Source organism: Fistularia commersonii, chromosome 18 (genome assembly GCF_037954325.1).
Source record: "Fistularia commersonii isolate RoL2024-O1a breed Wild chromosome 18, RoL_Fcom_v1.0, whole genome shotgun sequence".
In the NCBI taxonomy this organism is placed as follows: domain Eukaryota; kingdom Metazoa; phylum Chordata; class Actinopteri; order Syngnathiformes; family Fistulariidae; genus Fistularia; species Fistularia commersonii.
This window is the reverse complement of record NC_141301.1, coordinates 4,729,335-4,741,409: the sequence shown is the minus strand read 5'-3', so window position 1 is coordinate 4,741,409 and position 12,075 is coordinate 4,729,335. Positions and strand designations below refer to the sequence as shown.

The window sequence follows — 12,075 nt, the reverse complement described above, 5'->3', positions numbered from 1 at the left end:
CCCTTTCCTACAAGACTCAATATATCATTTAGTCTTGATTTAAAGAAAGAAAATGTAAATCGTCCCCTTTGTGAAATTTCCATTTCCATTTATTATTATTATTATTGTTGTTGTTGTTGTTGTTGTTGTTGTTATCATTTAGGGATCCCATAAGGTCTACCTTAGAATTTACCCGTATGTTACGTGCTCCCGAGCACATGGTGACATAAGCATTACGTCAAAAAACAGATTTTAAAGATCAATAAATAAATATTTTTGATTTTTTTTTTTTTCAAGCCCCCAAGCACACATTTAGACTGCGACTTTATCAAGTTAATTTATTTTCTCAAAGTCAGTAAATTCAATTAAACACTTTGTAAACTTCCATTCAAATAAAACATTAGACACAAAACTTGCATTATCATAACAAGTAACATGTATTTCTGTGTAACCGAATTAGAGGGTAAGTTGAAAGTTTGGTATGTAAATTGAAAGTGAGATGTCCCTGTGTTGCCAGTGTTGCTTGTTTCCTTCTGATCAAGACGCCGATTCTAGCTGAGAGAGAAGACCCGTGTTCTGAGCACGCTGAGGAGGATGAAGAGTATTGTCGGAGCTACAGCCAAAGCAACAGCGGTAGAACACTGTGGGACATTGGAAAATGATCAATGAAATTTTGAAAGAAACGGTCATTACTGATGCAGAAAGCCCGAACCCCCCTCCAATACCATACAACCTCCCTAATCCCAACCTTTACAATGCCACAATACCCACTTTTTTTACCATCAACTATTATAAATATCGTATTATTACATATTTATCATAACTGAGAAACACAAACATGCCAGTTGAGTTATAACAATTAAACACCATGAGAACAATCCACATGCAGGGCGGTAATGCAAAGGTTACACTGGGTAAAAGTATTTCACACACCTTAATGCCATCACAATATTCCTTTTGGAACAGCTGTAGATGTACACCAAAAAGGGCAAGGCTGCAGGGCAAGAAGGAATCTGCATCATCTGAGTCGCGGCACCTTTGTGGGAGAAAGTGTAGAGGTTATACAATTCATAAGTTATAAATATTACCCCACACTGTCCTTGCTGACTTTACTGCGCATAGGCTCCTGACAAACCTTTTGTACAAAGCACTCTGAAGTGTACTATTGTCTGCGAGATACAGCTCCGAAAGGCCCAATTCAATCAATACCGACAGCGGCAGCTTGTAACGCTCTTCGGCAAGGAGGCCAAGGTTATACCATCCCTGTTGAAGAACAATGGAGGCGTACAAACACTTGCAATTCTAAATACAAACTGACTCAGAGAAGGAAAAAACATGTTCCCACAGAAGGAAATCAAAGAAGCAGCACACCTGTGGGTCTTTATGTAGTGCCGCCTGTTTGTACATCTCTGCTGCAGAAAATAAGCTTTTCTGCCCGTCCACAAGCCCATCGTACCACAAGTCCCCCATCCTGATGAAGGCTGAGGAGATATTACGACTCGGGCGGGGTGAGCCGACGGATCAAATGTGTGCATCAAGAAATGAAAGCTTCCAACGAAAGTTGTTTACCGTAAGTGGCAGGGTGTCGGTTTTGGATTGTCAGATTGTAATATTTCTTCATGCAGTGAAGCGCAAAAGCGGGGTCAAGAAACCCCCCCTGGCGGACAATGATCGGTAAAATAGAGACATTATCAGTGTTCGATACAGATCATTTCCAGATGTATAGTTCTGTTCCTCACCGTATTTTCATCACACAGATAGGCCACGTTGAACTGAGCGGCGGCGTAACCCATCTCGGCCGCCATGATGTAATACAGCAGTGAACTCAACCTGTTAGAAAACAAGAACTTTATCTTGCTGCAAGTGCCATCGTGTTGACGTGAGCTGGCCCTACCCTCTGTGATATTTTATGCGGTGTCCCCCCCTCCATTGGCGATATACAAACATTTCCAAAAAATTAAATAGCAATGTCACCCAATCTACATCTTCAACAAATTATGATAAAGAAATATCATAAATACAAATTATAATATAATATATTAAATTGGAAATAATGAAAAATCTGAAATACAAAGCAAATAGCCTACTCCGAAACTTAAATCCTGTAAATTCGTAAAAAAGTATTAATGATAGTAATAAATCATAAATACATAATAAATCATAAGTTGAATAGCATTGTTTTAGAACAGTTGTTGCTTTATAAGATAATATGTTACCCAATCTACATGCTCCACAAATTATAATAAAGTAAATAAATAAATATCATAAATACAAAATCATATATATATATATATATATAAATAATGTATATAATATGTAATATTTATATATATATAAATATTAAACTAAAAATTCAACACAAATAGCCTTACTGCAAAACTAAAATCCTGTAAATTCGTAAATATGTATTAATGTTGTAATAAATTATGAATACACCATAAATTTGTTCCTCTCCCCTCAGACAGTGAATGGGTACTGATCAGCTGGAGGAGAAGGGAAAGGTGCGGAGGAGGCCTTTTCTATTTTAAGAGTTAATAATAATATATGATTTTAATATTTTAAATTGAAGGTGAAATCCCCTGATTTTGTGGCACCCCGTGGAGGCCCCTAGGTGCCTGTATTGCCTAATGGGTCAGCCGGCCCTCGGTTGACTCATCGTCACTGTGAATGTAGAATGAAAAATTACATGTTGCCGTTCAGGTAGGAATCCAGTCCTGCCCGTAAGACGCTGCCCAAGTATCCGTTGTGCTCAGCCACCCACTGTACCCACCTGCGGTCAGTGGAAAACACATGTCAGAGCTCCTTGACAATCACGGAGTACTCGTAGAAAAGTACAATAAAGGGTGAGCGGCTAACAAGACAGCATCTGATGGACGCCTGTTGATGAGGCCGGGGATCCCAGTGGTCCAGATGTCAGCGACTTGAACTGCGCCCTTGATAAGTCCTCTCTCTGCAGACTTCAAGAAGTATTTGTAGGCTGTGTGCTGTGCGAAGAAATGTGATCCCCAGCTTTACGAGCAGCTCCCACCTTTGTGCAGGTATGCAGGCGTAAGCAACCGGTGCATACCTGGTCTGCAGCTCGCCCAGGATACAAACCCTTTATGTGCATGACTCCAAGATTCATGGCGGCGTCTGGGCTCTCGAGGAAATCGGCCCTCTCCCAAAGCTGCACGGCCTTTGCGTAGTCCTCCTCGAAATGCTCATAGTACCAGGCCAGGGCGTTGATAGCGGGAACGAAACCCTGAGGTTGAAATACGGCAAATCACAGAATGCAGAATGTTGTGAGGAATGATGTTCCAGGTAAAACTGATGATATTTTTCAGCAAAAGACAGAGAATGATTATTTTCATAATGGAAACCTGATCCGCTGCTTTCTTCAGGAAAGTGACCGCCTTTGGAACATCTTGTTCAACACCTTGTCCCTACAGAACAATAATTATTAAATATGATATCCATTCCTCATTTAAACAATTAACAAAGATATCTGTTGTTTAATGATGATGTTATTAGAATTAACAGTCCATTCATTCAGTCATGCATATTTACCATAAATAGCCTTTGTTAATGAAAAGCAATTTAATGAAATGTGCGAAAATGTCTTCCAAATTAATACTGAGTCTTTAATAAAACATCAGAAAAGATCTGTTAGAATAATCAATAATGCTTGGTAGTCATTTGATCAGTTTTATAAGTTCCTAAATGTTTTCAGATACTGTTTGTCTAAAGTCACTGACCATGTGGTTGCTATTTAGAGTGGCTGACAACCCCCCTCCTCCCTTGTATGGATTCAAATTAAATCTAAATTAGAAGAAAATCATAATTTCAGAGGTATGTTTATGTTTCAGATTGGCAAAGTGGGAATAAATGTGAACCACAGATGTTTCAGTGATGGGAGTCACATTAGGGAATGAGCTCAAAAGCGGGTTGAAAATGTGTAGCTCTTTGTTAAGTTTCTAAAAAATTTCCAAAAGTAAAATAATGCAAGATTATCATTCATGCGATGGATATGTAAGTCAACTATTAAAATGTAATTCAGTGTCCCTCTATGTTTTTGTTGTAAGTGTTTTTTTTTTTTATTTTATTTTTCTATTTCAATTTGTTTTGTGTTTATGTTTTTCTGTTTTTGATATTGCTGACATTTGTTGTTACAGTAGGCACAAATAAGCCTTGAGCTTCAGCCTATTCCTGTTTACGTTTATTTATCGAAAAATGTCCGATAAATAATTTCCTTTCGTTTTTAAAAACAACAAACTGAAATAAATATTTTTCATTTTTTCCATTCATCAAATACTACATCCTCGCATTTTGCACATGGCACAGTCAAAAAGGTCTAACCTGAAGGAGGACTATTCCATAGTCATACATTGATACCGGGTCCTGCCACTGCACAGCCCCCCTCTCGTAATGCCTCACCGCCTCCTGGATGTCTGGAGAGACGCCCTGCTGTCCCCAGAACAGCATCCGAGCGAGCTCTTGCTGCAAAACATACTCCTTTTTCAAACTGGGAGAAGCGTGTTTGTACCCTACATGCATGCACGATTGCATTTTTATCCCTCACGATTTGTTTTTTGGTTCTTCTCGAGATACCTCGGCCTCTGCGACCCCCCTCTTGGCCTGCAGTTTCAGCCACTGGAAGATGTGATGATTTTTGTTCGTCTGAAGCTTCAACGCCTCTTCGTTGTTCAAGTAAACAGCCTCGACAAATACCTGGCGGAAAGAAAAGCACAGAGACCTTCGGGCGTCTCGTACCAAAAGTGCTTCAACGTGTCACAAAAAGCACCGCTCTGCATTTTAAATTAAAATTCTGCTTATGAGTGTAGCAGTATTGCCACCGTTATCTGTCTCATGATGTGAATTTGAAAACTAGTGTCGCAATAAGGAGAGACCTGAATACATCTACGGGGCACGTTTGCATGATATCAGCTGCTGTATCTGCTCATATGTTGTAATATATCCACGGCTGTATATCACTTCACCCTCGCCCCCCGTGCATTCCAGCTGCGTTTTTCATAAAAGAACATGCTATACACGAATGCTGCATTGATTTGGTCACAATATTAAAATTATATGCTCTGCAATGTTTTTATGTATAACTGGGAGCAGGAATCAGTTTTTCTTGGATCTTTTAGATTAAAATTCACACGATGTTTATGGAATTGTTCAGCCAACGAAACACGCAGAGAAGTCGTCGTATGACCTGCTTCGATGAAGGATTGTGTCGATCTAAGGTCGTCTGCTGAGCAATGTTTGCGTAGTAGGAGTAGGACAAGTCGGTGTCGGAGGGGACCCCATGGAGGCCCCGGTGGTGCAGGTGGCCCAGACGCATGAGCGCAAATCGATCGTCCCCGTGAGCAGCCAGCAAGGCCAGCAGCCACGCCTGCTCCAAACACAGCGGAGTCAGTGCGTTAACAATAGAACTGTGAAAGCCTTTCTTCGCAAACAAAGACGGCTGGCCTTGGAGCTCAGACCTTTTTGGGACGCTCGCTGACTCCCAGACCTGTGGCGTGGAGGACGGAGGCGACGAACAAGGCTCGGCTGTTTGCTAAGCAACCGGCTTGGAGCAGCAGCGGCAGGATTTGGCCAAAAACTCCGGTGCTTGTGGCTTTGCCCGCTTTGTGGAGCGCCAAGGTATACAGAGCTCTGCCCACATCTTGCAAATTGACCTCTCTTCCTCCTGTGAATCACGAGGCAAAGCAATTTCAGCTGCCATTTATCAGTAGCATTATCAACTGTGAATAGTAACCTATTTTTTTCACCAAGCTCTTAAACCGTTAAATAAAAAAAACAAAAAAATAAATACACATGTGTGTTGTATGTACTTTGTTTACATTGTATGTAACATTTTTTTAACCAAGCTCTTAAACCGTTAAATAAAAACCAAAAAAATAAATACACATATGTCCTGTATGTACTTTGTTTACATTGTATGTAAAAAGAATTTTAAACAAGCTCTTAAACCGTTAAATAAAAAACAAAAAAATAAATACACATATGTGTTGTATGTACTTTGTTTATATTGTATGTAAAAAGCATTTTAAACAAGCTCTTAAACCGTTAAATAAAAAACAGAAAAATAAATACACATATGTGCACTCGCTGGGCAATATGGAGTTTCAGCTCCCTCCAAAGATTTTCTATTGGGTTCAGGTCTGGAGACTGGCTTGGCCACTCCAGGACCTTCAGATGCTTCTTACGGTGCCACTCCGTAGTTGCCCTGGCTGTGTGTTTCGGGTCGTTGTCATGCTGGAAGACCCAACCACGGCTCATCTTCAAGGCTCTGACTGAGGGACTGAGTTTGTTGGCCAAGATCTTGCGATACATGGTCCAATCCATCCTTCCCTCCAGTCCCTTTTGCGGAAAAGCATCCCCAAAGAATGATGTTTCCATCTCCATGCTTCACAGATGGGATGGTGTTCTTGAAGTTGTACTCATCCTTCTTCTTCCTCCAAACACGGAGGAAGTTTAGACCAACAAGCTCTATTTTTATTTCATCAGACCGCATGACCTTCTTCCATTCCTCCTCTGGATCATCTAGATGGTCATTGGCAAACTTCGGACGGGTCTGGACACATGCTGGCTTGAGCAGGGGGACCTTGCGTGCGCTGCAGGATTTTAATCCATGATGGCGTAGTGAGTTACTAATGGTTTTCTTTGAGAATGAGGTCCCGGCTCAGGTCATTGACCAGATCTGGCCGTGTAGTTCTGGGGCTGATCCCTCACCTTCCTCATGATCATTGATGCCCCGCGAGTTGAGATCTTGCATGGAGCCCCAGACCGAAGGAAATCAACCGTCATCTTGAACTTCTTCCATTATCTAATAATTGCGCCAACAGTTGTCGGCTTCTCACCAAGCTGCTTGCCCATCGTCCTGTAGCCCATCCCAGCCTTGTGCAGGTCTACAATTTTATCCCTGATGTCCTTACACAGCTCTCTGGTCTTGGCCATTGTGGAGATGTTGGAGTTTGTTGGACTGAGTTGGTGGACAGGTGTCTCTTGGCACAACAATTTCCTTCAGGATAAATAAGGTTGTTCTTATTCTTATTCTTAATTTGTACGGGTAAGGATTTCAAATGGGTGCAGTTAATACAGGTAATGAGTGGAGAACAGAAGGGCTTCTTAAAGAAGAGCTAATAGGTCTGTGAGAGACAAAATTCTTACTGGTTGGTAGGTGATAAAATACTTATGTCATGAAATAAAATGCTAATTAATTACTTGAAAATCATACAATGTGTTTTTCAGGATTTTTGTTTAAGATTCTGTCACTCAAAGTTGAAGAGTAACTATGATAAAAATATAGACCTCTACATGCTTTGCAAATGGAAAAGCTGAAAAATCAGCAATGTATCAAATACTTTCCCCACACTGTATATAAACAAAATACATCACTGTGAATGGCATTTTTCTCCATTAAAGTACTTACCCTGCCACATTATGGATATCATCTTTATATGTAACACACATCTATAATGTATATGTATACATACACATATATTCAAACAGTACATATGTCCGTACTGTATGTGTGTGTGTGTGTGTGTGTGTGTGTGTGTACTTTATACATATATATTCCCCCCACACATACATGCATGATGTAAAGAGTATATTTGTGTGTGTGTGTGTGTGTGTGTGTGTATGTATATATATATAGATATAGATATAGATATAGATATATACAAATCATTCCTTGGGGATACATATATATAATTTTTTTTACCATGCGTGCATATATATGAAGTGTAGCGAGTCAGGAATGTTGGGGTTTATGTTTATGTTTGTTTTCTGTGTGATTTTGAGGTTGCTGGGAATGATGTGGGTGTGGTTTGAGAGTGCAATGAATTCTGTTTTTTTTTATCTTGAATTGAGCAGGAACAGTTAGTTATATTGCAGGCTCGTGTGGCGTGGATATACACATTTGTATATATACACACAGTAAGGATATATAAATAAGTAACAAACGTCACTGAGTCTTTAAGTTACATAATTTGCTGACTTATATATCATATATATTATATATATGATATAATACATACATATATAGAATGTATATATATATATATATTTACACACAAATATATTATGTGTGCATATATGTATGATATGTATGGATGAATACATGTGTGTGAATATAATGTAATGTACCTTTTTCTTATTCTCTTTCTTTTTTTTATCAGTGTCTTAATAATTTGCTCCAGTAATCTAGGAAGTATCCACCCCAGTTTAGTTCATTTTCAGTAAATTTTCACTGACCGCGTTTGAAAGCCAGTCGCTTAATCAGGTTCACAACGCGTCTTCTGTGAGGAACGATTCCCTCGGAAAAATCACACTGGAACAGTTCCCTCTCCTTGACACTCCACTTCTGGAAAATATCTGGGTATCTTTCTGAAAAGAAAAAAAGAATTGATTTTACAATGTTTATTTGCATGAGGTCATCCAGTGAATATTTCAAATCATGTTGGCTCCTCCTAGTGGTATAACAAGGATATTACCGTATTCTACACTCCGTCTGGCCTTGAGCAAATAGAAATTAATTTTTTGGATCATCTCAAGTCTAAAACTCTGGCACGTCCGAAGCCATCTGCTCAGATTCAAGCTCTTGATGACGGCGGGAAGAGCAACCTCTGACTGCGGTACAAAGAAATGATCAGACAACGGAAAAATAAATATCCGACTCAAGTGGTGCAGTCGTTGGGTTACCAGGTCTGCAGACAATATTCTGTTGCGGTAGTAAACCATTGGTCCAAAATAACCTTCCACGCCTTGTATGTATTTCCCCCCTCCGATCACGAAATATCCATCGGTGTCGTCCAGCATAATACCGTGTCCCAGCCTGAGAGAGGAAACAACGTTAACAAAAAGAATGCAGGTGGGAGAAACTTCACACCGTCACATCGAAAGATACACTCACATATGTCTGACCGACTGGATCGTCCTCTGCTCATTGTCAAAGCACACCATGGAGACGTTCACCTGAAACACAGGGTGCACGGACAACTTTTATAGACAACACCAAGTTGTCCTTGTCTTTGTCTAGACCTGGGGTGTCAAACTCAAAGTATACAGTGGGCCAAAATTCAAAACTGGGACAAAGTTGCGGGCCAACATTAATATTTATTGAAAAAAATCTCCCTCCAGATATAACAATGAACCTTTTCATATGGACCCAAACAAGTTTTGCTTAAAAACTAAATATGGAACAAGCATAGCTTAATACTATACAATATATAACTTAATATTGCACACATGCAAAATCCTGTTTTCAGCCTAAGTAGCAGGGTGCCAGTATTAGCGTTAGGTTGCTATGACTAATGTCAGACAAACACCAGCAGAAAATTCTGGGATATGTAGAATTAGCGGTACATGCACTGTAGACTATACCAGCGGGACAGCTCTAATAGTCATTCGGTATGGCTTTGCGGGCCGAATATAATTACAGTGTGGGCCAAATTTGGCCCGCGGGCTAGAGTTTGACACCTATGGTCTGGACGATCAAAGGGGGCATCTTTGCCATTATTACCAGGAGATGACAAGGTTTCCCGCTTGACCACACTGTTTTTCTTTAAGAACAAAATAAATAGAAATCTGTGACCACACAGGTGACAGGAGTTATTTCCATCTGTTCTCATTGCCCCTGAGATTGTTTTTTGGGAAAAGGGACAAAACTCAGGGTTGTGTTTTTTTTTTTTTTTGAAAACTTATATTAGCTGGCGGTAGCAGAGTGACGAGGATGGATAGGACTCAAGATGAGACCTTCAGAGGGACAGCATGTGTTAGATTTTTTGGAGATTAAGCCTGAGATGGATTGGACATGCACGGAAAGGGGACTGAGAAAATCTGTATAGAAGGATGCTGAGGTTGGAACTGCAAGGAAGGAGGTCTGGAGAAAGAACACGAAAAGAATAACGGATTTAGTGAAAGAGGACATGACGTGAGTTGGCGTGAGAGAAGAGGACACAGAGAATAAGGATAGATGGAAGAAGCTGATGATGGGAGGAGCCCAAAGAAGAATGTTGGATGTTTGAAAATGAAACTGAGGGATAAAAGAGGTCATAGCAATGAAGCATTCTGGCTCACAATATGATTCCACCTGCTGAAATTATTACAAAAATGGAATAAGCGAAGTTTTGTGTCACCATGACAATCTGACAGCAGATTTGATACTTCCTGTATTGCAAATGAGGTCCGGGACCCTCATTAAAACTGACTGTTTGTTTTGTTTTGTTTTTGTAATTTAATGTAATTTGATTTTATTTCATTTCATTTCATTTAAATGAATTATTATTATTATTAAATACATTATTCGTTTATTTATTTTTAAGCTTAAACTGTATTGTTATTATCATTCTATGTTGTAGGCACAGCTAAATCATAGCAAATTCCTTGTATGTGAAAACTACTTGACAAATAAAGAATTTGGTTGTCTTTCTTTAAATAACTTGAGATTATGTGGCTGGCCGCCCAAAAGGCTCCAGCCCCCCAGCCATGACTCTGGTTGCCAGATAAGTGGAATAGATAATTATATGATTAGATAATAATCACTTGATGTACTAATGGGACATCATACGCATGTTTTGTAAACTATGCTATGAAATGTCTATTAGGACATTTCAGGATTATTCATGAAAAGTGGTGGTTTAAACATGGCCGCTTCTGGTTTATGCGTTTACACGAAATTTAATGGTGACACATAACGAAGGTTTACTCACAAACTTGCTGTGCAGCTTCAAGCCGATTTGGCACCACTCGGTTAGAGGCACCTTGAATGAAGTAAGAAATGCAGTGGATTCTCCAGAGTCCCCGTTTATTTGGATGTGCAGCTGGCCTGCGCGGAGACTAGCGTGAATCAACATGACAACATACAAAAACGTCCAGGGGAGAAATATAACACCTTTACCTGATTTTGTCAGGAACAGTAAAGGCGTAGAGTAGTCATCGCGGGAATCGATATGATAAAACAGACCGCACATGCTTTCATGGCAGTGATTGGTCAAAAATATCCAGATGGAAAACATACACCTGAAAAACACAAAAACACACTTACACAAAATGAATAATAAGAAAGGTTGCAATCACAAGTTCTGTTTGTTTACCACGTAAAAGAGATTGACTTGACACGCCACGACTCCAGAGGCTCGCTGCTGTACGGTTCCAAGGTCTTGGTGATGCCGAAGTTCTCCTCGGTGGAGGCGTATATCGAAGACAGAAGGTGAACGGTTTCTAAATATAACAGATGTGTACATTTTTAAATTATTTGGGTTTAGTGGCATCATTCAAAGGGATGTTTTTCTTATTGTGAGTTCTGCTGTCTCACAGGTTCTCTGACCTCGTGCCTTACCTTTCTCCAGAGGACATTTTTTCATTCGATCCGTCATAAATTGCAGCATCCGTGTCCCCCAGGCAACGGATATCGAATGCTGTTTGAAAGGTCGACTGAAAGAAGGCCTGAGGTGTAAAACCGCTGCATTCTGAGCTGCCACGACCTCTAAGGGATTACCATATCTGACCGAAGCTTTGAGGATACAGCTCAACACCCAAGGGGTTTCGGGTACGATCCCATCCGCTTGGTACACCAGCCAATCCGGCAGCACCAACCTCACGCGCCTGATTTCAGGGTCGGCGGGGTCGCAACGCCACCATGTGAGCGGGAGCGTGGTGACAGTGCCGGTTTCAAATGACACTGTGAGGTCCAGCTGCACGGTGGCGGGCGCCTCGCAGGAGTACAGGACTTTCAAGAGGTGGTCAGGTACGGGCTCCTCTGGCGGATTTAGGAGCGTCACAGAGTCTAGACCCCAGGTGACCTGTGTGACACAAGACAGTTTTCTACTGATCTATCAGCTCACGGCACTCAGCAGGATCTGCACTTACCTGCACAATGAGGAACAACAGACCGATGTAGATGTGAAGTCTACCGAACTCCATGATCCATAGTTCCCATTGGGAGACGAGACAGTTCCTGTGTAGCGGTGAAGAAAGAGGCAGAGCCGGATCATATCCTGCTCCACCTCCCTGCATTGGTGCTTGGGTAAATATTAAACCGCGCCCGATCACAGTATACACACTGCCTCCAGGGTGGAGCTTTCCCAACAAGTTATACAAATA

General features: G+C 40.7%; 1 protein-coding gene across 1 annotated transcript; it reads right to left on the bottom strand.

Moving 5' to 3' along the window:
- Positions 1 to 303: 303 nt before the first annotated feature.
- Positions 304 to 11,920, bottom strand: LOC147224230 (protein sel-1 homolog 3). The gene is made up of 23 exons (XM_086164428.1): positions 11,842 to 11,920; positions 11,312 to 11,774; positions 11,067 to 11,193; positions 10,871 to 10,992; positions 10,683 to 10,798; positions 8,885 to 8,946; positions 8,674 to 8,806; positions 8,466 to 8,601; positions 8,227 to 8,358; positions 5,448 to 5,653; positions 5,177 to 5,356; positions 4,567 to 4,686; positions 4,315 to 4,455; positions 3,339 to 3,401; positions 3,047 to 3,220; positions 2,836 to 2,963; positions 2,666 to 2,749; positions 1,719 to 1,809; positions 1,549 to 1,636; positions 1,351 to 1,460; positions 1,115 to 1,242; positions 913 to 1,015; positions 304 to 620 (listed from the first exon to the last, which is right to left on the bottom strand). The coding sequence occupies exons 1-23, from the start codon at positions 11,893 to 11,895 to the stop codon at positions 531 to 533; spliced, it is 3,051 nt and encodes a 1,016-aa protein (XP_086020554.1). The 5' UTR covers positions 11,896 to 11,920; the 3' UTR covers positions 304 to 530.
- Positions 11,921 to 12,075: the final 155 nt, after the last annotated feature.